Consider the following 26258-nt stretch of genomic DNA (forward strand, 5'->3'; position numbering starts at 1 on the left):
TGTATGAACCACTTTAATTTTTTTTTAAATTCAAAGCATACCTTAAAGGGGTTTATACACTATGTTGCTGCTTTCTTTCCATACTAGGTGGCCCAGCATGGCCAGGTGGTTAAGGCACTCGACTCATAATCTGAGGGTCGCGGGGTCACACCAAACATGCTCGCCCTTTCAGCCGTGGGGGTGTTCTAATGTGACAGTCAATCTTAGTATTTATTGGTAAAAGAGTAGCTCAAGAGTTGGTGGTGGATGATGATGATTAGCTGCCTTCCCTCTTGTTTTACACTGCTAAATTAGGAACAGATAGTGCAGATAGCCCTTGAGTAGCTTTGCGCGAAAGTCAAAACAAACCAAACCATATTAAGCAAACTTTTCATTAACTATCTGAAGGGAGCCTGCAGATGACAGATTGAGAACCTCTGTGTATTAAGCAACTGTAGTCTTGTTAATAAAATTGTACATTATAATAAAACATAGTCACAGTTAAAACACAGTACTTTATACTGTTGTCATATAGTGTATACAGGAAGAATGCTGAACAGATCTTACCATTTGCATGCAGTAAATTGTAGAACTACTGAAAGCCTTTGTTACTAGGAAATCAAACTTAGTAAAACTGAATATAACAATCATCAGATCCAATGATTTAGTTTTAAACTTTCTGTTTATTATAATTTTATTTTTTGATCTAAATGTACCTTTAAAATTACTTCATTATCCAAAATACCTATTTTATCAAAATGTCAAACAAAAAGGTAAGTTCCATGACGTGAAATACTTTGTCTAACAAAAGTTAATAGAAACAAAAAATATGCACATTGTCCTTGTTTATTTTCATACAAAATATTTCATTATGCACAACACTTGCTTTAAATCATGTTTCTTAGAAATGCTACTACTGATGTTTGAAGAAAATTTGCATAATTTGTTTGTTGATTTCAGAGCATAAAAGCTATTTTCTGTTTTAGAGTTTTCTGAAACAGCACAATTAAGTATTTCATTACATATAATAAATAAGAACCAAGTCTATATTGATGGAATGACTACACCTTTGTTATCATATTGAGGAGAATCATTGGATTGATCCAACTTTGTAGTAATGTATTTTGTTTGATGCTTATGAGACAAGATTTTAGTTTTAACCAAGGTTTTATACCAAGAGCATACAAGTTTATTCCAGAAATGTAACATGAATTTTAATAAATAACATTGTGACATTCATCAGTCATGGTTACTTTGTTACTTTTCAAAACTTCTAGTTTTTACATATAACAGTCATGATAATCTATAAGAAAGGAACATGACTGTATTTTTTGTACATTATGGTGTTAAATTTTTGTGGTATACTTTCAATGAAAACTAGGATGTGTATGTGTGAATTTTCTTACTGAACTACTGAATTTTCTTACAAGAAGTAACTAAAACCATGAGATAGAGGGGAAAATAAAACAAGGATCTGAAAGCATTGTTTCTTTTGTGGATTAAATTATCTTAAGTCAAAAGCTGATGAACAATGTGTAGAAAGATGGCTTTGAAGTGAATACTATTTATATGCATTAAAACACGGTACCAGTAAATGTTTGTACTATAAATTCAAATTCAAATCATCAAGCAAAACATTCATGGTAACCATCACTCTAATTACTAATTTTTAGAATCATCATAATTCCTTTTCCTGTTTAAATTTCCTAATGGATTTGATATTTCTTACTTTGTATTTGATATTTAGCTTTTAAGTGTCTCTGGTTTTGTGCTGTAAATACTGTAAGAGTTAAACTTCTTTAACCCTTTAAGTATGCAAATATGTGTGGATATTGCCCAGGCTGCAAAAAATTGGTAGAATGTGCAATTTTTATGATTAGTTTTTACGTATGCCGATGAGTTACATTAAAAAAATGCGGCATATTTTGTTTTATTTTAACGTGTTTCTTTTATGGCCTAAAAAGTTATGGTTATAATGTAGTTAATCAGTGGTTGGGATTTGCTTTTTTTTAATGCAGTTCTTTCACATGATTTTGTTTACTTATTTGGCTTCCTTTGGATGTAATTATTTAATTTCACTAATCTGCATCTATGTATATATATAATAGAATTTATGTACTTTCCACTATTTGCAATCTTCCAGACATAGACCTACTTTGCACTCAGGACACCATGTTGTTACATACTTTCTCCACTGTTAGCTTTGATTGGTATCCATGCATACATGACATATATGTTGCCATTTCTTCCTTGCTCTCATTGGAGACGTGCTGAGGAATGTATTTCCATACATATGTGGCGAGTAGTCCATCTATATTTTGGGTTGATTATCGCTCATGTTGTTTTGCAGATATTGTATTGCGTTTATCAAGTAGTTGACTAATTACTTTTTTACTTAAGTTTTTCTAGAGTTAATATGTTATTTTCTGTTTTTACCAAATAAAATTTATATGAATTTAGTATTACAATGTCAATCATATGAAAGAAAAGATATTTTGTACCATTTTGCAGATTTTTTTTTGCTTTCCATTGTAATTATTTGGATGTCTGCTATGTCAATCAAATGCATGTTACAAGTATAGTCTAATACAAAGTCAGGTTTCCTTACTGGTTCATTAGATTTATGACTGATTTTGTCACTGTTTTTCACATTTCCTGTGTGAAAAGTAGTGAGCATATTGCACATCATGTTTCTCATGCCATCCGAGTGCCAATATATTTTCACATTTCTTTTTCTCACATTCATCATGCAACAATTTTTTTCTCAAAATTTTGGAAATGTTCATATTTTCTTTTACTGTTCCACAAGATCCAATTTTCTTTTCTTGTAAATCACATGATAATATAGGGCTTGTATAAACGTTCCTGTATAAAGAAGATGCCCTTGTCTTCATATGGTGTTATAAGTTTCTTTGCAATAGATTCAGAGAATCCGCATATGTCATTTTTAGGCATATCAGTGTCTGGTCCAGTATATATTATTATATACAACACCATTCCAGTCTCAAAATTACATAAAACGAATAATTTTATGCCAAATTTATGTCTTTTTGAAGTATGTATTGTTTGAAGGATAGCCTACCTTTGAACAGCAATAAAGACTCATCTCTAACAAGTTTTTGAAAAGGGTAGAAAAACTTTGAAAATTTGTCTTTTAGATTAGTAAATACACCTTTGTATTGTCTATAGCCTGTTGTTTTTCTTTTAAAAAAAAAGAAGGAAAATTTAAACATTTAAGAAGATCAGATATTCTTGCTGTGGTAAATAACTTGTGTGATTGTCTTAAGTCTATTAATTAATTAGTTACTCTCTATTTTGATTGCTTGATACTTATTACTAATTAGAATATATTCTACATTGTATTTGCTAACATACTGCTGTCTTCAAGGAAGTCTCAGAAAGGACAAAGTCTGTGTTACTATGGCAGTAGTGATTTGAGCCTTATTCTTCAGGTCGAGCTATTCACTTGCTCAGGATTGTCACATTAAAACTTAATATTTGAAATCTTTAGAGAAGGATATCTAAGTTTCAACTTCTATGCTAGGTTGACTGAGTGTCATTAGGCAGTTGTTGAAAGTTTCTTTTATTTTTAGTTTTATTATATGCAGTTCACATCCCATTATTTTACTATTAAATTTAGTGTAAGGTATTTTGATATTATGAGGACTTACAAGTAGATCAGTGTTATTGGAGCCTTGCATGTCTGTTATACTCCTACATTTTAATTTTGAAGTTTGTTTGCACTTTATTTCACGTTCGTAAGTGATGAGGTAAATGATGTTTATGCTCTCCTTGGGTTGTCAGGTGGCTTGATCTGTATAAATTGATATCATATTCTGGTGTGGTTTCTGGATAATAGTAGAAAACCAAAACAAACTAATTAATGATTAATCACTTGGCTACTAACAACAACAATGATTGATATTTAGTTGGCAGAACATTATATACTTAGGATCATTTAATCTGGTAACCATGATAAACTAATGGTATGTATGCAAGATTGTACAGGCTACTAACATTTCCAATAATTGATACATCATTATTTCAACTTTACCATAAGTATTTAGTCATGTAGAACTACTGACAATGACAACAGTTGATATCTAATTGCTACATCCTTATTTTATGCACTTAAGGTCATGTAGATGATTACTAATCATAGCAACCTTACTGCATGTACTTAAGAACATTTAGACTACTAACCATTGGCAAGCCTACTGTATGAGCTTAATCTAGGCCAGCAATTCTCAATTTTACCAAAGCATCCCACCTGGGGTTGTGTTTTCTTTCCTTGGTGGGCCATACTTTTTCAGAACAGACGATCTGCCACTGCTCCTTTTGGCTTTCACGTCCAGGTGCAATTGGATGAATTTGATCTGTCCTTGGATAACATTTCAGAATCCACTGGTCAGCTTATCCCACCATGGCTTATTACAGTTCCCAAATGTGACCTTTCTTTAAGTCATCTGAGAAAAGCAGATACTCCTGATTGGAAGTACTGTCTTATATTTACTGAACATCTTCAAACAATCTTTCCATTCCAATTTATATGGATGGTTCCAAATCAGATGACTCTGTGGGCTCTGCCATGGTTTGTTGTGGTTCGGTGGTTGTGCACAGAATCCCCTCTACAGCTTCTGTGTTCACTGCTGAACTGTATGCCATTTTTCTTGCTCTGGATCATATTGAAGCTAAGCAGTACTCCAACTACTCTATTTATATTGACTCGCTTAGTTCTCTACTGGCCCTGGAATCACTATGTTGGTTCACACTATGTTCTCGCTGATATTCGAAACCGACTGGCTCATTTCTCATTAACATCTACTTCTATCCAATTTTTCTAGATACCAGGCCACATTGGTATTCACGGAAACAAGCTTGCAGACACAACAACTAAATCTATCTGCTCTGGCACTATCACTACTGTGCCTATTCCATACGTGGACAATGGTCCTGTATCCAAGGCTTGGCTCTGTGTCAGCTGGCAGTCGACTTGGAGTAAGCAATGCAAAAACAAGTTTTTCCAAATAAAACTATATTGGACTTTGGCCATCTTGCTTCCGTAAGGATCGAAAGGAGGAAGTTGTTCTGACTGGACTACACATTGGCCACAGTTTTTTACCTCATCATTTTCTTTTATCTGGAAGTGAGGCACCAGTGTGTAGTTTGTGTAACACTCAAATCACTGTAAGCCACATTTTACTTTCTTGCCATTGTTACAACTCTCAACAACGGCACTATTTTAAACATGTTCTGTCCCAAGGTTTGTCCATAACATTAGACAGTGTTATTGGTGACGGTGACATTGTCCACCTTTGTAAAGTTTTTAGTTTTTTAACGGCGATTAATCTTTTTAATGTCATTTAAGTGTTTTATATTTTTTCATTAAACATTTTTTTATTATGGTTCCCTTTTAAGACTCACAATCTCTCTAGTTCGATTTGAAATTAGAAAATGGCTGTGACATTAAATAACTCGACACCAGAACTGGAAAGGCCAACTTCAGGTGACTAACGCTGCTGTTTGAACTACCCGTTAGTCATCCTGGCAAGTTGTTATTACAATTTTGCTGCATGTCTTTAACACTTTTATTTTTTACCCCTTGATAATGGCTGTAATGACACATAACCCGGAACCAAGACTGGAAAGGCCAACTTCAGGTGACTGATGGTGGTTCTTGTACTTACCTGTTTGTCTACCTGGTGGGTTATGGTATTTACCATTATGCTACAGAAAGGCTTTTATAACTTCTCTTTCTGTACTTTCTCTATCAACTTTGTAGACTGGATGTCAACATTGGTTTTATGCCATTTATGTTTTTATTGCTGTTTTGTTTTACCTTTATTTCCTTTCATGATTTTTACTACATTTTCTTTACTTTTACCTTGTTATCAATTACAATTTTGCTACGTGTCATTTAAAACTTTTATTACTTTACCTTTTGATAATGGTTGTAATGACACATAACCTAGAACCAGGACTGGAAAAGCCAACTTCAGGTGATTGACAGTGGTTCTTGTACTTACCTGTTAGTCTTCCTGGCATGTTATGATAATTACCATTATGTTACGGAAAGTCTTTTACAACTTCTTTTTCTCTGGTTTCTCTCTTAACATTGTAGACTAGATGTCAACATTGGTTTTATGCTACTTGGTTTTCAATGCTGTTTTATTTTACCTTCATTTCCTTCTATGAATTTTACTGCATTTACTTTTACCTTTTTACCAAACGTTTAGTGCAGATAGCCTAGCTGCTTTGTGCCAAAAAACACAAAATCAACCAACCAACTAACTCAAACCATGCATGTCTAATGACTTTGAGCTATCATGTCACTCTTCCATAGTTCTAAACAATTTTAGGATATCCAGTTTGTTTTTTCTTGGTTTGAATCATTTTGGTATATTTATGCTTTTGAATTTAATGTAATGATTTGTGGAGTGAAAAAAAAAACAATGAAATTCTTAGAAAATTGTTTCTTTATCTGTTGCTTCTAATTGTTTTTTTTCATGGCAAATTATTTTGCAATTTGCACACTAACCTTTACTAGAGCTCTGATTAGTGCCACCTAAAATAATCAATTAACTGTAGTTATGATTATTTAAGTTGTCACAGAAATGAATATCTCATGTTTCTGTCAGTACTATATTTAACTATTCAAGTATCCATTAATTAAACTTGTTATTAAATTAGTTGATATCAGGAGAATTATCAGTTGGCCAAAATTAATGTTTATGGTTATTCCAACTATCCAGGAATAGAAAAATTACCATTATTATTTTGGATTAATTCAAATTTGTTAATTTAATCAGCTAATGTTATGACTCATGAAAATAATCAACTAACCAAAGTTAGGGCTTCCAATTGTGACTTTTTAATTTTTCTGGTCATTTAAGTAATTTGAATAGTGCAGTTACATTTGTTTGTTGCTAGTCATAATGCTGCTTGGGGGATATCTCTGTTCTGTCCATAGTTGGTTTCAAAACATACATTTTAACATTATAAGCTTTTTATTCAGCTTGTGAGAATAAATCATTTATTGAATGTTATAATTTAATGAGCCCAGTGACTAATCATTTAACCAATTCCACAAATCACTGTAATCTGGCCTTCATTATTTCTGGTTGTGGGGGCAAACATTTGATTGTCATTGCCTGATATTAATGTTAAAGACAGACTAGCAACAAACTGACTACAATATGTCAGTGAGTTTTCCAAATATTGAGGGTGTAATTTGTTAGATGCTGTAAAATACAATACACACAGATTGGGCACAGTTATGTAACTACCTAAAATATTGATCAATTTGGATATGTACTTTTATGGGTATGAAAGCATGTTTTTGGCAAGTTTTGTTGCTCTTGAAATATGCCTTCACAATATACACTGGTAAAGCTATCCAGATAAAATATTTCATAAGTGTATTTGCCTTGGCAACAAAGCTAATCAGTTGCACATTGGTAACAAGTTTCTGATCTACGTACCATTGTTTTATGCCTGTAAATTCACAAAATATAAGAATTAGAAAATATTGCCTGAAATTGTATTTTTGTAAGTAACAATATTGGACAATATGCTAAGTGGATAAAGAATTATGTTTTACCCTGTAATTTACCCAGAATGGTACAAATTAACAGTTCTTTCTGAAGCTTAGATAAGTTTTTACTTTTACTATTTTTAGGGATTAATGTAATCATTATTTTAATCTCTTACAGTGCTTCTTCAACTTCCACACAGAGATCAACTGGATTTTTAGCAAGAAGAGATTGTACTACGAGTGCTGGTTCAAATAATGTGGTGTCATCTGAAAGCATTCAGAATTATTTATATCTTAAACAAACTGTAAAATGTATACCTGAAATATCAGGTTCTTCTCTTCAAACATTGTTTAGTAGAAAAGAAACTTACATGCCATATCCAGATTCATTTTCGAGTTCTTCTCCTCATCAAAACACAGTTTCTACCAGTTGGGTTTGCACTTCACAGTACACCAGCTCTTTTAAGAATCAACCCCAGAACTTGGTAAAACAAGTAAAACCAACATTTTATCAGAAGCATAGATCTCCAAAACACCAATCTTCAGTTCTAGCTTCCAACCAACAGGAAGACTGCTATATTTCATCTAAAATAAATGCATCCATTTCAGCTACAACATTGTCAAACCCAATCTATGCAGCTTCTCAACTACATCCCACTCTTATGGTAGGAACTCAGAGTCCAACTGTACTCCATTCATGCCAACAAACAGTTTCCAGTATTATTGGGGTTTCCACTACATCACCGTGTAAGGTTAGGAGCGTGTTGAACGTAGAGCCATATTCTCAAGTAACATCTGTTTACTCGAAGTTGTCTAGTGTTTCAAAGACTCAGACTGTTGATTGCACATCCTTTTCATCAGTTCCATCAGTAAAAAATACATATTTGAATTCTTTAGCTTGGCAACCTCCCTCTTCAAGTATGTTACCCACCGTGCAGCCACTCAATGTTTTTAAGCACAGTATGCTTGAAAATAAACCATCCTCATCATTTTCCACATCTGAAGAAGTAAAAATGTTTAACTTACAAAAAAGCAATGTAGTTGATTCAGCCAGTAGGCAAACTAAAGATGGCAGTTACTCATATCAACAAAAGAGTAAGAATGATATGAGTTTAGTATCTTCTATTCAGCCTCTGATGAATTCCACATCAGCTGGAGTGATATCAACAGCTACCATAGTTACTACACAGCGAAGTTCCAGTTTCATGGATTCATTTTGTTCTTTTGTCAACTCATCTCAAAAATCCTTAGAAGAGTCCTCTTACTCTAAAGGAAGACATAAAATCAAAGCTAAAATAACAAGTTCCAAAAACCTTTTTGACAGGTATTCATCTACCAGTAGCAGTACCACAGGACCAGGTCAGGCTTTAGATTCAGATACAGAAACCAGAGTAACACCTAGTCCAGCACAAAGTACTTGTACCAACTACAGTAGCAGTAGTGCAGGAAGCTCAAGCACAAATCATACCAATCTGAAGAAAACTTTGCTGCAAAGGCATACTGAAGATGAAGAAGTGTGTGTAATAAGTACTAAGCATGCGGAAAATCCTGAGGTTAAGCTGGAGTCCTTGAAGTTGAATAGTCCAGTGGTTTCTGTTAATAATTCTCTGCATCCGGTATTGAACTTGAAGACCTCTGAAGACGAGCCTTCCAATAAAGAAACCATACTTGTAAAAACTTCCACTAGTAATTTTAAAATAAATGAAAACCCTGCTATTCATGAAGAGAATATTACAAACTCTGCCTCTGAAACTGAGCATAAAAACAAACAAAACAAAATTCATATTTCACGTAAAAGAAGCTCACATCTGGAAGAAAAGGAAAGCAGGCAGAAAAAAGTGAAGCAGAGAGGAGTTAGTATTCAAGAAAATACAGAAGATGGAGACACCAACAAAAAACCTTTTAAAGAGACAGGGAAACAGAGAAAAAGGGGAAGAAGACCCAAAGAACAAGAAAGTGGGTCTGATTGTCAGAAAAAGAAAATTTGTAAGTTGATGTAGTAGTTTCTCTAAAAGTAGCTGCATTATATATGAAAATTTCTGAGAAAATCAAAAACAAAACTGATAGAAATTCTGAAAAGAATAAAAAGGCATTTCTTCAGAAAGTTACACACAACTGTTAATCATATTTAGCAACATCAGTTTAATTTGGCTGTTACATAACTTTTCATAAAAATTCAAAGTATATATATTGTAGGGATGTCATATATAGGAATATATTATTGGTGAAATTATTCCATAAAGACTAAATTCTAATGGTACTTGATGTAATAATTCTAATACTAGAGGATAAACTTGTGCTTCCTGAACAATATATGTAGTAAAATTATTTTACCAGTGAAACGCTGCTTAGAAAGAAAATAATTATATACATGACAGTGAATCCTTGATCTCCTGCATAGAAAGCAAATACTGTGTCATGTGAGCCAAAGCCTAAAGATTTTTTTCACGTGCAGCATTATCAAGTGGAATACTATATGTGTATATATAGGGTGGCCCGTAAGTCCCTACCCGTCCATATGTTGTGTCTAAACAATGGTATAATACTATTATTATTGAGTTGAAGGCAGCTGTTACCATGACATTTGGAACAATAACCCCTGTTATGTTGAGAAAAATGTCTCACAGAACATGGCATCGCATAATATTATGCAGCGAGAATGAGGGACAGCACACAGATACACTGGATACATAAGATATATGGATGGGTAGGGACTTATGGGCCACCCTGTATGAGAAGGGTAGATGTCTTAATTAGATAAAAGTCTTGAAATAACAATGTTGCTGAATTATGTACTTGGACATAAATGAAACAAAAGCTCAGTAATCAGAATATGGAATTGTATTTATTTAGACTTACAGAAGTATAAAATTATGGAATGACTAAATAAAAAATATCTGTATACAGAATTTTTTTGTATGAACACATTGCATTGTGGATAATCACCATCTTTGACTAAGATCTGAAGATTTCCTCTTGACTGAATGTTTTATAAAGTGATGTTATAAAGTAGTGAATTTTTAAAATTATAGGTTAAAATTACTGCATTATTTACAATACATAGAAAGCTAAAGAATTAATTTATTGGGTTTCTTTACATGTTTGTGAAGTAATTCTCTTTAAAGCTACTGTTATAAATGTATTAGTTTTGTGCTCATGTGGAACAATGTATGTTAAATTTTGTTCACTTTTGCACTTGTACAAATGTAAAAGTACCACTGTACAATTAATCAATAGAAACATTGGGTTTCAATATATCTTTTTTCATAAAGAGCTTTTCTAGACTTAAATTTGCCTTCTGTATGTACAAATTTGTACTCACCATGAGACTTGATTCTCTCACCTACCTTCTTGTGTATTTATGTGATACATCTGCATGCTATCATGTGAATGACCATACAGCAATCTCCAACCAATTGGAGTGTGACACACCTACCATCTTCACAAGTATGCTCTCTTCTGTGCAGACCACAGTCACTTCTCAATTTGCAAGACATGTTTCTAGACTGGATTTTTACTTTATTAACCAAGTTTACTCTTTCTGAGTTGTCTACTTATTTTTTTTTCACTGTGCACTTTTGGATTGTTACAGTTTTTTGAATTCTATTTAGTTGAAAAAAAATTACTCTCTTTCTTTTCTTTGCAGGGTCTTTTGTCACATACATGGATCCTGATCCATAGGAGTGTTGCCTGACTGAGTATACTTATTCTAAAATTTGCGCTGTAAAATGTGTGCCAAATATGTCCACCCTTGAAATTGGCTTTCCTGCAAGATTGTTTGTAGGTATTCCTAATGGCATTTTGCTTCATAAAGATGTTTGCCCTGGCCACACACTCATGGACTGACATGGGTTGAGCAGGTGGATACTGCTGCCCATCCATGATGATCTGTGTATTGTAGGTCACTGCAATGGTCTGCTTTTCAAAATAGGGTGTCACAGTCACCCATTGCATTGTCTCCAGTGCAGTGTTCTTCCAGACTATCCAGTATGCTCTTCCCCTATTCCCTTCTTCTTTTGAAATATGGGAGTCCTTGCCACTTACCAGGTTCCAGCTCCTGGGGTGGTGGACCATGGAGGCTTTCTCCTGTGTGTGTGCTCACTCCCACTCAGTTGAGAGTGTTTTCTGGTGTTCTGATGGTGTAGGTGACTGACATTGAGGACCTGATGTACAATTCTATATGCTATCAGGTGTTGGATGATGCATTTCTCCAGCATGTCTTTAACCCTCCAACTGAGGCACCTTCCTTTTTCCTGTTCCTGAGATATTAATTTCTGACAGATATGACGATGGTTGGAGTTGTACCAGCCTTGTAAGTCCTCATGTTTGGCTGGGTACCCTCTTCCTACTGTGGACTGGATGATACTTTCCCAATGCCACTTTGCTGTGCACCTTCCTATCATCTCTCAGATGTTGGTTCCCACCAGATACGGTATGGGTTGTGCACACATTATTTGGAGGGGACCCTCCTTTGATTTTGCCCTCATTGTGACACATTTTCATGTGGGCAAAGAGTATACCTGGCTCATAAGTTGTGAAGTCTGTCATGGGGGGGTTTTGGTTTATTCCCACACGTCATGGTTTTCCCTTGGGCACTTTCTAAAAGGCAATTATCTTCTCACAGAATTCTCCTGCCAAATCAGTATAAGATTCTAGAAATTTTTGAGGAGAAACAAGATATCACATCAGAAGTTAACATTTCTCTACACTGAAAATTTACTTCCTATGGACACCTGATCTTCCTACTTCCAGTGTAGGTTATGTATTTTGCTAAATGTTAGTGATTACAAGCTGCACAGAAGAGAGGGTGCTATTTTAATAGTGGGAGTTGGGTCACACTCCTATTGGTAGGGCATTGCTGCATGATCATTTGCATGATAGCATGTAGGTGTATTCTCATGTAATACACGTAAGGGCAGGTGGAAGTATTAAGGCTAGTGGCAAGTAAAAATTTGCACATATAGTGGGTAGCATTAGTCAAGAAAATCTATTGGTGAGAGAGAGGTATCTATTGGGAATACGTATTTGGTGTAGGAAAATGTTAACTTTCCATGTGAGATAGCATGTGTAGAGTGACATACATACATTGTTTTTCAATTACATAGATATCCAACTAAAGAATAAAAAAAATAATTTGATGAGTATACTAGAATGGGTGGCAAATGTCTGTTGAAACAAAAAGTGCAGAGAGTGACATTTGACAAGTTGTTCTCTACACTTGTATTTTTTCTACAACAGGCAGTTGCTGCCCTTTAGAGTACACTCAACATGAATACTTTGCCTAAACAATCTATTAAAGACAAGATAATTTATTTAATGCATTTGCATTATTTATATGGAACTAAAATTATCTTAAGGTGTATCACCTCTTCCAAATTTCTTTTATAGGGTACTACCCTTTTTTCCATGTTATACCACCCTTTAAGGGTCTTTATATCTATTAAATAGGTTTTACTTTCCAAACCTAACCTTTCAATTTTCACAAACACTTTAAAGGTTTAATCTTATCTTAATAACATTTATTTGTGTCCAATGAATTGTTAATATAGTGTATTTTTATTTTTCAGTACTGATGATCTACTAAAATATTTTAATTGGCATTTTTGTGGTAATTTATAAGTGTAAACTAAAAGTCCCATCATTTTCTCATAATTTTCTAGATTTTATTGTGAATTTATGAAATTTTAATTTGTATTTTAAATTTGGTAATTTCATATTAGGACAGTTGGTTGGTGAAAATAATAAATATTAATGTTAAATGAAATTTTTAAGTTGAAATTAAAAGCTACAAATTCATATTCTTGGTCAATTGACAGCTGACTCATTAGAAAATGCACTGATTGTTCAGTTGAAAAGAATAGGGGAGCCATATCTACAGAATGGGCCATGCTGTGAAGTAGCTCCAAAGTTGCCCAAATGCAGGGAGTGTCGAATGACTCCTCATCAGAGAAATAAAAAAATGAAAAATATATTTTGCAGATTTTATGCTTTCAGAAAGTGAGTGTTGAAAATATAATGTTTTGTTTCATTGCAATACTGTTGAGGGTTTTTATACTTTTTTAAAAGTAAAACTTTATTATATTTATGTAAAAACAGCTGGTATGGGTTGAGAAAAAATTTTTTATGCAGAGGAACGAACAACAACGTTTCAACTTTCTATGGCCATTGTCATTATTATGTTTCTTATTCATAGTAGAGATTATTCCTTTTTAACAGATGTTTGGCAGAGGTTTTGGGAATTGCAGTGTGCCTCAATAATGGCAAGTTGGCTGATATATTTTTTTTGTATAAAATGACATTTTTAATTATCATTTTTGTCATTCTGAACTACTTTAAAAATAATTCAACAGGATTTCATAAATTAAGTATAAAGTATGAATAATTATTGAAATGTTGTTGAAAATTCATATTTATGATAGTGCTAAAATGAACATTTCATACACATATTAGCCATGTTGCTATGGGTAGGTCATCAGAATGTGCATCTCATGTCCTTTTATCAGTTACATTCAGAATGTAATTAAACCACTTTATTGTCATTGTATGTGAATAATTTTGCCATCAAGCCTTAGTTAAGCCAAATTTTAACATAAGTTTTAAATTCTTAATTTTATAAGTAAATATTTTTAAATATCTTCCATGGAATTTGCACTGATCAGTTAATCTAAATTTGTAAAAGCTCCTGTTTTGTAGTTAAAAAGCCAAACACATTATGATAGTTACAGAACATTGTTTTGTTCATGATAGTTACAAGACTTTGTTTGCATTGTTCATATTATTATTGTGCTTTGGGGTGCATTATTTAATTTATAAAATTTATCTCGTGTACAAGTACCATTAGTATATATTTAAAAAAAAGTAGGCTTAACTTCTGTTGATATTCAACTGAAAAAATATCAGGAGGTAGGTAAGTACCATGTATCTCATTTTTTATGTATTTACTTATTATTATAAAAGTAATCAAAATATAAAAATGAGAAACTTATTAGGTAAGATAATGAAAAATAATTACAATTCTTCACAAAGTATGCTTGTGAGTTACATAATTCAAAATGATAACTTGAGATATACATTTACTGAGGAATTTACAACTTGCGTGGCAAGATTATATTAGTTAGACACAGGTCAAAATACAATAAAACAACAGAGTTAAATGTATAAAAATAAGTGTTATTTTATGAGCTTCAAGTTATTTAGGATAAACAGTTGTTGTTTCATGTTATAGTTTGCAGTCATTTTGGAGAGAAGAAGGCTAATTTAGATTTATTTTATGGTGGTTATTAGGTTGATAAAAATAAATAAATAGATATTGTGTTGTTCTTTGACTATTTCCTGAAGCAGAGGTTGCTGTCCTTTTCACATGTTGCCCTACTCCATTCATCTATATTCATTGCCACATCTTCTACATTTCATTTCTTGTTCATATCTTCTTTGAACCTATCTTTGTAATGCTTTACTAACTTTCCACGTCTTCTCTTACTAAGTTCTAGTAGCTCTAATGCTGTTCTCATTGCTTAATTTTTTTCTCTTCACATAGTTAAATCATCTCAGTCTCACTTTTCTGCTTCTTCCTCTGTTTCACAGACTCCTTAACTTCTTTTTCAGTGACTCTCTCAACCGCCATTTCTACATTCTCCTGTCTGTTCTTATCAGTAAGCCTTCTTTCATATTCAGGGTTCATGTCTCAGCTTCAGAGAAAAGCACCAGTCTAGTCACAGTCTTATTCACTTTGGCTTTCAGTCCTTTTGGTAACCATTTGTCCCAAATGAGTGTGGCTGCTTCCTCCCATCTCCCTTCTTCACTTTGGATTATATTCCTCAAGTACTAAGTCCAAGAAGTAGCTATCCTTTACTTCTGTGAACTTAATCTTCTTCTTCTGACCTCTTCCTTTCACCAATACTTCCATTTTTCTGGCATCCATTTCCATATTTCTTCTTTTGAGACTTTTCTATCCTACTTTAACTTGCATTTGTAACTCCTGCTCACTTTCAGCTGTTAGGACAAGGTCATCAGTAAGTACGTCCACACAGGGTTCTCTTACAGCACTCCTTACTCAAGACAATCATGAACAGCAGAGGGCTAATGGATAACCTGAGGTGCAGCATGTTTATTTCAAACTTCTCTATATACCATCTTCATGATTGTTGTTACTCTGTTGTAAGTAACTGTCCCTTGTCTGATTGGCCTCTTTTGGCACTCTTTTCTTTTAGAAGTACCTATATACTAATTCTTGTGCCACATTGTCGCAAGCTTTCTCAAATCTACAAATACATGGTATAACTCTTTGTTTCCATTGAGTTAGTTCTCTTGCAACTGTTACAAAATAACTAAAAAATCTGGTTTCATATGTACAAAAAATTTGTAATATTTCTTGAAAGCATTTCAGATTTTGTTAAGATATACAAAATGTATTAAAAGTTATAGTATAGAAACTCTGATGGTCATTCAGGGTTATGAACTCTGTTAAACTGATTGAGCTCATGGCAAGAAAGTCTAAAATTCTCATTTTAAAAGGAATATTTTTCTTCATTTCACTTAAATTGCTCCCCTCAGTGTGGTTTCCTGTATTTGGTGAGGGGACCTCTCAGGGAATGTTCTGTTCTTTCAGTTTACCTCCTCTGGGATCCAAACATTTATCCATATATTTTCTGTACATGGCAGCCTATGAAGGGCCAGAGAGGATCCTGGCAGTTGAGAGGCCCAACCCTAACACACCACTTTGGCCTTGAATTCCTGCAGATGGGTGGCCTTGGGGTGGCCCCCTTGGGTCAATTGGCTGGTCCATTTGGGTTAAGGACAAACAAGTACCAGTGATGGATGTTCTCAACAGGTGTTATGGACATTGTATCTGATGCTGGTGGTTAGGTATAGTGCTCACGAAACCGTGGCGTTGCTGCAGTGTCCTTCTTTGACATTCTAATGCATTCCCTTGTAGAACTTCATGGTGGGTGGGGTTAGTGGGTGTCAAAATATTCGTTTTTTATTGTGGCTCCACCAAATAAAATTGTGAAAAAACAGTCCATAGATAAATGACCATGTCTTGAAGATTCTGTGCAGCAATCTTCAATATTTGTAACACATGTACCTAATTTTCTTATATTACATTCTCTTTGAGACAAATCTTTTGGGCATATGTTTCCCTTTTTTATTCAGAAGGGACTAAAGGGACTTGGTGGCTCTCCAAAGTCAGTAAAGAAGTTTCGATCTGGTGACATATTGGTGGAAACATCCACACCTCAACACAGTGAACTCCTATTGCATTTAAAGGCAATTGGGGATATACCTATTGAGGTTACACCTCATTCTACTTTGAATTCATCAGGAGGAGGGATTGGAAGAATATCCCAGAGTCAGAGATTCTCACTGGTTTCTCCACCCAAGGAGTTTCTGCAGTGAGGCGTATATCTACTTGCAAAGCTGGAATTATTGTGCTGACCAATGTCCTGATTCTCACATTTACATCACCATGTCTGTCTGCCACCATCGAGACAAGTTATCTTAATTGCAGAGAATGGCCATACATTCCAAACCCTCTCCAATGTTTCCAGTGTCAGTGGTTTGGTCACTCAAAGATGTCATGGTTCCTTGACGTGTGTTTGTTGCAATACAAAGGACCATGATGCCTATGAGTGTGAAATGGACCATCATTGCATCAATTGCAATGGCTCTCACCCATCCTACTTTTGTTCTTGCCCTAAATGGTTGGAAGGAAAAGAGGTGCAGCATTTGAAAACAATTCATATCATTACTTATCCTGAGGCTCAAAAATTGCTGTCCACCTCATCATCTCGGATGTATGCTGCTGCACTTTGTTCCACAACTACAATGGGAGTGCAGACATATCTCACTGTTCCTCCAAAAGAATCATTCTCCAAACAAATAAAAAGTCTTTTGACCTCCATGGTTAAAAAAGTTGATGAATCAACACCTATCTCTGTTCCTTACATACATTCCAACAAACCCCAAGATCCACATCCTCTGGTTCCAAATACAGGCATTTCTTCAGATACATCTTTTTCTCCCACCCCAAGATGCAAAACAATCATTTGTTCATGTCCTCTGTCACTGGAATCCCTTTCCAACAGCAAAGACCTGCCCAATCGACCCAGAGCTGGATCCATGGAGGTCGACAGACCTCCCTCGAATAAGGACAGTAAGAAAAAAAAAGTGGTCATAAACAGAAGGGTTCTCCACCCAATTTGCCTACACGTAAATAAAAAATGGCCATCCTGATACAATGGAACTGTCGAGGTTTGTGTTCTAATCTGGATGGCATCAAAACACTGATTGCTTCTTACCATCCTGTATGTCTTTCCTTACAGGAAACATTCCTGGAACCTGCCGATACAGTCACCTTTCAGCAGTTTTATTTGTACAATACTTTACAATGATATCCCACACTCTTGAACCTCATTGCTTTCCTTTGGGCCTGTGCACATGCTCAGTGGGTAAGACATCAAAGCCAGAAGGAATCTTGGATTAAGTTCGCAACTGGCATATATTCTACCACCAGCTCCAAAGTCATATGGGACAAGATTTGAAAGATCAGTGGGCAATATAATTCTGTCCCCCCTGTTGGTCTTGCTCTCTGATGGCCAGGAAAAGGCTGATACCCAGATCATCGCCGATACTCGAGGTGAAAGGTTTTGCCAAGTATCTAGCATCAAGACTTGGACAGAGCAATCACCTCTTTCTTATCGAGCTAATTGTCTGTATGACTATAATCGTCCCTTTACACTGGTAGAACTCAAACTGGCCCTTCATTGGTCTGGCAGTACATCAGTTGAACCTGATGATATACACTATGAGATGCTGCAGCATCTATCTCCTGTTTCTCTTGCTATTCTTCTGATTGTTCTTAACTGGATCTGGCAGGAGAATGTTTTTCCTGATGCCTGGTGCCAGGCTATTGTCCTACCTTTCTCTAAGCTTGGGAAGGATCCCAAGATTCCTTCAAACTACTGTCCAATTGCTTTGAAGAGCAGCCTCTGTAAGACATTGTTTGGTACCTCGAATCCAACAACCTCCTTTCGCCCACCTAGTGCGGGTTCCAATGACGGTGCTCCACCATGGACAACCTGATTCGACTTGATGTCAATCAGAGAAGCCTTTCTCAAACAACGTCTTGTATCAGTATTCTTTGACATTGAGAAGGCTTATGATACAACATGAAGGTATGACATTTTGTGAGACCTCCATATATATGGGTTTCGTGGCCATTTGCCCATTTTTATTAAAAAATTTTAATGGACAGAAATTCCAAGTTTGTGTGAGTTTGACATTTTCCCATTCTTTTCTACAGGAACTTGGAGTCCCTCAGGCCTGTATTCTAAGTGTCACACTTTTCAGAATAAAAATTAATGGCATCACTGAAGAACTCCCTCTCACTATTGCAAATGGGCTCTGTGTTGATGACTTTCACATCTTTTGTCAGTCATTGAACACGAGGTATATTGAGCAGCAGCTACAGACTGCCCTCAATAGTTTACTGAAGTGGACCATAGCAAATGGCTTCTCTCTCTCTAAAACCGTTTGCATGACCTTTTGCCACCAATGGGGTATTCACCCTGATCCTGAACTCTGTATCAGTAAAGTTGTGCTGCCTATGGTCCTTGAGACAAAGTTCTTGGGGCTTATCTTTGACCATAAGCTGACTTTTATACCAAGCTGCTATGGGTCGAATTTACAAGAGCACTGAACATCCTCTGTGTCCTCTCTTACACCAGTTGGGGAGCAGATCGATGTTCTATGTTAAAGATGTATTGTGCTCTTATTCGATCGAAACTCGACTATGGATCACTGGTCTATGGCTCTGCCAGACCCTCAGTCTTAAAGATGCTGGATCCCATTCATCATCAAGGACTTTGCACTGGGGCTCTTTGCACCTCCACAATTCAGAGATTATACATAAAATCTCGTGAACTTTCTTTGCACCTTCTCCATTTTGCAACTATCTTTACTATATGCTTCAAAACTTTGTATCTTACCAAAGCATCCCACCTGGGGTTGTTTTCCTTCCTCAGTGGGCCAAACTTTTTTAGAACAGGCAGTCTGTCATTGCTCCTTTTAGCCTTCATATCCAGGCACAGTTGGATAAATTGGGTCTGTCCTTGGATAACATTGCTGTATCTACTGGTTAGCCCATCCCACCATGGCTTACAGTCCCCATTTGTGACCTATCTTTAAGTCATCTGAGAAAAGTAGACACTCCTGATTGGAAATACTGTTTGCTATTTGCTGAACATTTTTTGAACCATTCTTCCATTCCTATTTATACATATGGTTCGAAATCAGGTGACTGTGTGGGCTCTGCCATGGTTTATTGTAGTTCAGTGGTTGCATGCAGACTCCTTTCTACAGCTTCTGTGTTCACTGCTGAACTATATGCCATTTGTCTTATCCTGGATCATAGAGAAGCTTGCCAACACTGCAGCTAAGTCTATCTGCTCTGGCAATATCACTGCTGTGCCTGTCCCATACATGGACTATGGTCCTGTATTCAAAGCTTGGCTCATCACCAGCTGGCAATTGCTTTGGAGTGAACAACGTGAAATCATGCTTTTCCAAGTAAAACTCTATATTAGACTTTGGCCGTATTGCTTCCATAAGGATTGGAAAGAGGAAGTTGTTCTAACTAGACTACTCATTGGTCACAGCTTTTTACCTCATCATTTTCTTTAATCTGGAACTGCTGCACTAATGTGTAGTTAAAGTAACACTCAGATCACAATTGGCCACATTTTACTTTCTTGTTGTCATTACGACTCTCAATGATGGCACAATTTTAAACATGTTCTGTCCCAAGGTTTCTCCATAACTTTAGACAGTGTTATTGGTGATGGTGACATTGTCCATCTTGGTAATGTTTTTAGTTTTTTTAAAATCCATTAATCTTTTTAATGCCATTTAAGTTTTTTAATTTATACATTACACCTTTTTAATGTGGCTCCCTTTTAAAAATCACAGTTCATCTAGATTGATTTGAAATCAGAAACTGGCCATAACATTAAATAACTCGAAACCAGGAATGAAAAGGCCAACTTCAGGTGACTAACGCCACTGTTTGAACTACTGGTTAGTCATTATGATGATGGTGGTTTTTGTAATAACCTGTTGGTCTTCCTGGCAAGTTATGATAATTACAGTTACACTACAGAAAGTCCTTTACAACTTGAATAACTGTAGTTTTCTCTTAACATTGTAGACTAGATGTAAACATTGGTTTTATGCTATTTATGTGATTTTTTTTAAACTTTGTTTTGTTTTACCTTAATTTACTTTTATGAATTTTACTAAATTTACTTTTAACTTTTTACTGGATGTTTGGTGCAGTTAGCGTAGCTGCTTTGTGCCATAAAATACTAAATCAACCAACCAACCTACTTAAATTGCTATTTGATTTTTTTTATATATTTAGTGTATTAACAACTTTTTATCTGAGTTTTGTTACAGATTTATAAGTTAAAATTCTTACCTTTGTATGCAACATTTACTATTAGGCTGAAATGCGGAAAAAATGGGGCAATCCTCAGTGCAGGCTTCTCTGAACCAGCAGATGCATCGAAGGAAGATCTGCGGTTGTGGATTCCTCCTGCTGATTCTCCTCCTAATGATTTGGATTTGGAGACTGCCATATTTTTATTGACTCATGTGGGTGACCAGTTCTGTGACTTAGTGGACCAGGAACAGGAAGCAAAGGGTCTCCACATGTCTGAGAGTAATTTCATTCAGTTAAACACTTTTAATAAAACAACTTATATTTATTAATCTGATATTTGATATGGGACTGAATATTACCAATATCAGCTCTATTAGTAAACTAAACTGTTAAAAATTTACTTTTTCATCAGTTTCACCATAATGAAAACATTACAGTGAAGAGTAGAAACATAATTTGTTTCTTCTATTCAAGATATAGTTTCTTTTATCCCCACAAAGAAAGGGCTCAATTTTTAAACATTAACACCAAGTTGTATGGGTTTATAATGATCCAATGCTGTTATTAAAGATTTAATTGTTCTCAGTACAGTATTAATCCCCTCATTAAAATTAACCTGTCAAAATTAGACAAGTTAAAGAACTCGTGTAGCAATGTTTTTAGAGTTATTATCAAAACTTAAACAGTTTTATTACCCATGCATGTTAGTAAAATTGACATCAAAATGTAGTTAGTAATTTAAATTTTTATGTATGTTTCAATTTGAAACAAAAGTTTAAAAACAAAGTGCCGAATATCCTTTTTTAATGACTTACATGGCATGTTCTCTTGGTTAGTTTATAATTTATTATGCCTGCCATATGTCTGTTGTGGTTAGTGAATTAAAAACTCAAATCCCAGACATTGACAAGTTAGAATATAAAATATAAACATCATTGCCCTTTTACTTTGTTGAGATGTCAATACATTTAACAAATATACTAAAGTAACCCCTCCTATTTCTTCATTCTTTTGAAACCTCTGGTCTACTCACATCTACTTCTCCTAAATATATTTTTATAACTTACAAAAAGAGCACATTTGAAACTACATAAAATTTGACAGTCATTTAGAACTAGCTCAAAAGAGAAAGTCAACTTGAAATGTTCAAGTCTGTTGACTAAATCATGGCTCTGAACAAAAGTAATTTTTAATCCAAATATAACTTAGTTAAAAAGGAAAATAAATTATAGTGATTTTATATGTGTGGGTACAGTAATTTGATATTTTTTTGTTTTCTATAATGCATCTTTTAAATTTACAAAAAATTAGTCTTCTCTTCTATGTGAGAGAATAAATGAGGCTTATGGTGTATGATATACAGTTATGACAGAAAGTGTTCGTACCCTTGTGTTGTGAGTAGTTTTTTCCTCATAACTTAAAAAGTATCGTGATTAGGATAATGAAAGTATAGTGTATCATAAATATTATACTAACACACACCTACTTAAAGTTTTATGTAAATTGAACAACAAATAACCAAACATAGGAGGGGCAGAAAGTGTTTGTGTGTCTACTTTAATGGTCAGTTGTGTAGCCTTTCAGGTGAATTACTTGGCACAATTTCTCCTCATAGCCCTTCATGATCATTTGACAGTATTCTACTGGTATTTTCTTCCATTCTTCAGGCCTCCAACTCTTGCAAGTTTTTTGGATGATGCTGATGAATCCTTGTCTTCAACTCATGCCAAACGTTTTCAATTGGGTTGAGATCGGGTGACTGCAATGGCCACTTCAGAATGCTTATGTGGTTACTCTGCAACCAGGATTGCACATTTTTTGATGTGTGCTTAGGGTCATTGTCATGCTGGAAGATCCAACGACCCCCAAGCCACAAGTTCCAAGCATCATTCTTGATGTAAGTGCCTAATATATCAACGTACTCTTCTTTTTTTATGATTCCATTGGCACAGTGAAGGCTGCCTTCACCAGAAGAGATGAAGGAACCCTACAGCATGATCGAGCCACCTATGTGTTTAACTGTAGGGACGGTGTTCTTTGGAAGATTTTGTTCCCCCTTCTTACGTAAAATATAGCGAACATCATTGTGGCCTAAAAACTCGATTTTAGTCTTGTCTTACCAAAGAATACTCTTCTAATACATAAAGGGTTTATCTACATGTTTTCTTGCATACCTCAATTGTGCTTCTAAATGAACAGGTTTTAAATATGGAGTTCTACGAGGACGGCATGCTTTGAACCCAGAAGAGCATAACGTGTTCTTAACTGTAGAGGTGCTTGCTTCAACCCCAGTTTCCCTTACCAGTTTCTGTATGTCATTACGTGTTAAACGAGGGTTCCTACTAACTTCTTTGAGAACCATCCTCTTGGTTCTCTCTGGAATTTTGGTGGGGCGTCCGAACGAGGAGGTTAGCAGTTGATCCTCTAAGCTCAAACTTGGCAATTATGCTTTGAACAGTAGATTTTGGCACATTAAGTTGTGTAGCAATATTGGAAAGAGCACACAAGACTTGTATTTCACAATAATTCATTTTTTTAAATCACTGGACAGTTGTTTCCTGTTCACTATGATGACCAAGCAGATAATGACAGAGATGGCGCTAAATTGCTGGAAGTACATTTTTGCTGGCTAAATTCCAATAATTATGAACCCAGTGTCTAGTTCTGGAATGGTATAATGTAGTTTATTCACCAAACTAAACAAAATTTTTACAGGAATATCAGTTTTTTCACACGTTCTGAATTGTACGAACACTTTCTGCTCCTTCTATTTTTGGTTATTTATAAACAGTTTATTTGTCATTTAATTTACATAAAAATATATGTAGGTGTATGTTAGTATAATATTTATAACATACCATACTTCTGTTAGTCTAATCATGATACTTTTTAAGTTATGAGCAAAAAACTACTCGGGACTCAGGGGTACAAATACTTTGTCATAATGGTATGATGTATGGCCACAAATCAATTTTATAGCATTGTAAGTACTACTAGAAATTATTTTTCTGTATTTTTTAACTTATTATTCTATATTTTAAGAAAATATAGCTAAAAATTAAGCATTTATGAGTACAAATAATAATAATATTTATATGTATCTACACACTTTGTACATCTATACTGCTAAATTCCAACCACCCTGGGAGGATAACTCATATTCAAATGCTTACCACATTTATTGTGTTGTTCTAGACTTTGTAAAGAGTGATATAATTAATATTTTCTCATACTTTTATTACTTTAGAAAATTCTTGTTTCAAGAAACCACTAAATTCCCCGACTGTGTTCTCAGAGCAGGAATTAAAATGAACTTTGGGGAATCATCAGCTTATTTTTACACTGCACAAACAAAACCTCACTCTTTCCTCCATTATTTTTACACTGCACAAACAAAACCTCACTCTTTTTATTTTTACACTGCACAAACAAAACCTCACTCTTTCCTCCATTATTTTTACACTGCACAAGCAAAACCTCACTCTTTCCTCCATTATTTTTACACTGCACAAGCAAAACCTCACTCTTTCCTCCATTATTTTTACAGTGCACAAACAAAACCTCACTCTTTCCTCCATTATTTTTACACTGCACAAGCAAAACCTCACTCTTTCCTCCATTATTTTTACACTGCACAAGCAAAACCTCACTCTTTCCTTCATTATTTTTACACTGCACAAGCAAAACCTCATTCTTTCCTCCATAACAAAGAATCACCTGTAACTGTAACCTCTTTAATTTTTAAAATTTATCAAACAGCTAAAGTTGGATAGAAAAAAAATATAAAAACCAATATTTTGCAATTGCGAAGAAATGTGGATATATATATACATATATTTATTCCATGTTAGATGTTTTCTAAATTTTTAACATTTAGAGTGTGGGAAGCTTCCACCATCTATATTTATAACCTTCTTACAATTTTCATTTCTATCCCTGTTATTAACTATTTCTTTTCCTTCCATCCCATAGTTCCTCATCTGTTCAAGCTAAAGATTGAAATCTGTTACTTAATATAATCTGATTTTTACAATTAGATCCACTATTTCTACCCTTAATAATAGCAGTTCTAATTTCCAGGAGTTATTGTTAGCTACACTTAATATTAAAGCTGGGTTCCTGTAATTTAAAATCTTTATTAATTTTTATTTTATTCACTTAAAATCAAAAAGAGTATAAAAAGTGACAGAGAAATAAAATATATTGTGAAAACAAATATACAGAAAGGTATGATTCAAATACTTTGAAAATTAGGCATTTTAATATACTTGTAGGTAAGCATTCATAATTCTTTGCAACTAATGAATAATAATCTCTTACGAATTTTGCTTTTATGGAAACTTACAAATACTTATACTTTCATCATTGAATGCCATATTTTAACAAAACATTTTCTAAAATAAATATATTATTTTGACACCTTTGATGTTTTTAAGAGTCTGTAGCTTATGTCTACCTTACTGCTTTTGTTATCATTGGTGTAATTTGTTTTAGTACCAGCTGCAGTCTAAAGTTTTCTCACAGTTTTGTGAGTGCATATAATTACCATTTTTTGAAGACTATTTTATCTTTAAAACATTGGTTTTGATATTTTTGAATTACCACATTTCATAGAACCTTTAAAAGTTTTTACTTTCAAAAATTTCAATGAAAAGTATTCAGTAGTGGAGCTAAATCCTATTTAGAATGTTAAATCAATATTCCTAGAGCTTTTATATTTTGTCGATATGCCATATTTATGACATAACTGAGGAATCAACAAGTACAATTTTCCAAAGGATTAGTGTTGTTTTAAAATATAAATGATTTAACTATTGCTATTGCAGATAAGACAATAATGTGGAAACGTGTAGTGCAGGGAGTGCGAGAAATGTGTGATGTATGTGCAACAACTTTGTTCAACATTCACTGGGTATGTCGTAAATGTGGTTTTGCTGTCTGCATAGACTGTTACAAGGCAAGAAAGAATGGAACAGTAAAAGGTTAGTAAATATTAATCATCTGATTTTTAAATGGAAAACATTTTATTTTAGAATCCATTAACAAAACATAGCAGAAATGTTCAGTGTTAAGGTATGTAGTTCTTTGGATATTAAAAGAGTGACAAATTTACGATAATTTTTTTCAATTGCAATGACATTTAAAGTATAAATATTTATTAATTTAAAAAAAATTACTTGATGCATTTTCTATTAATTTATATTAACAATTTAAATTATATGGTACATGTATTGTTATTTTACAATTTTGATTACATTTTCTAATCTCAACAAAAGATATTCACCCAAAGAGTACAAGTCTACCATA

The 26258-nt window shown here is 34.3% G+C and overlaps 1 protein-coding gene across 10 annotated transcripts in view; it reads left to right on the forward strand.

Moving 5' to 3' along the window:
* The window catches only part of LOC143236737 (lysine-specific demethylase 3-like), a 113898-nt gene that overhangs the window by 25421 nt on the left and 62219 nt on the right, over positions 1-26258 (forward strand). For all 10 annotated transcript variants that reach the window (XR_013019732.1, XM_076475202.1, XM_076475205.1 and 7 more), the window contains 4 exons: positions 7692-9499; positions 13330-13510; positions 21013-21230; positions 25778-25933. Coding sequence is in view for 9 of the 10 variants with exons in the window: in XM_076475202.1 (XP_076331317.1) it covers positions 7692-9499; positions 13330-13510; positions 21013-21230; positions 25778-25933 (2363 nt within the window). In the remaining variant the exon portion in view is untranslated. The remainder of the gene's footprint in view (positions 1-7691; positions 9500-13329; positions 13511-21012; positions 21231-25777; positions 25934-26258) is intronic.

The sequence above is a fragment of the Tachypleus tridentatus genome, chromosome 13 (assembly GCF_004210375.1).
Source record: "Tachypleus tridentatus isolate NWPU-2018 chromosome 13, ASM421037v1, whole genome shotgun sequence".
In the NCBI taxonomy this organism is placed as follows: Eukaryota; Metazoa; Arthropoda; class Merostomata; order Xiphosura; family Limulidae; genus Tachypleus; species Tachypleus tridentatus.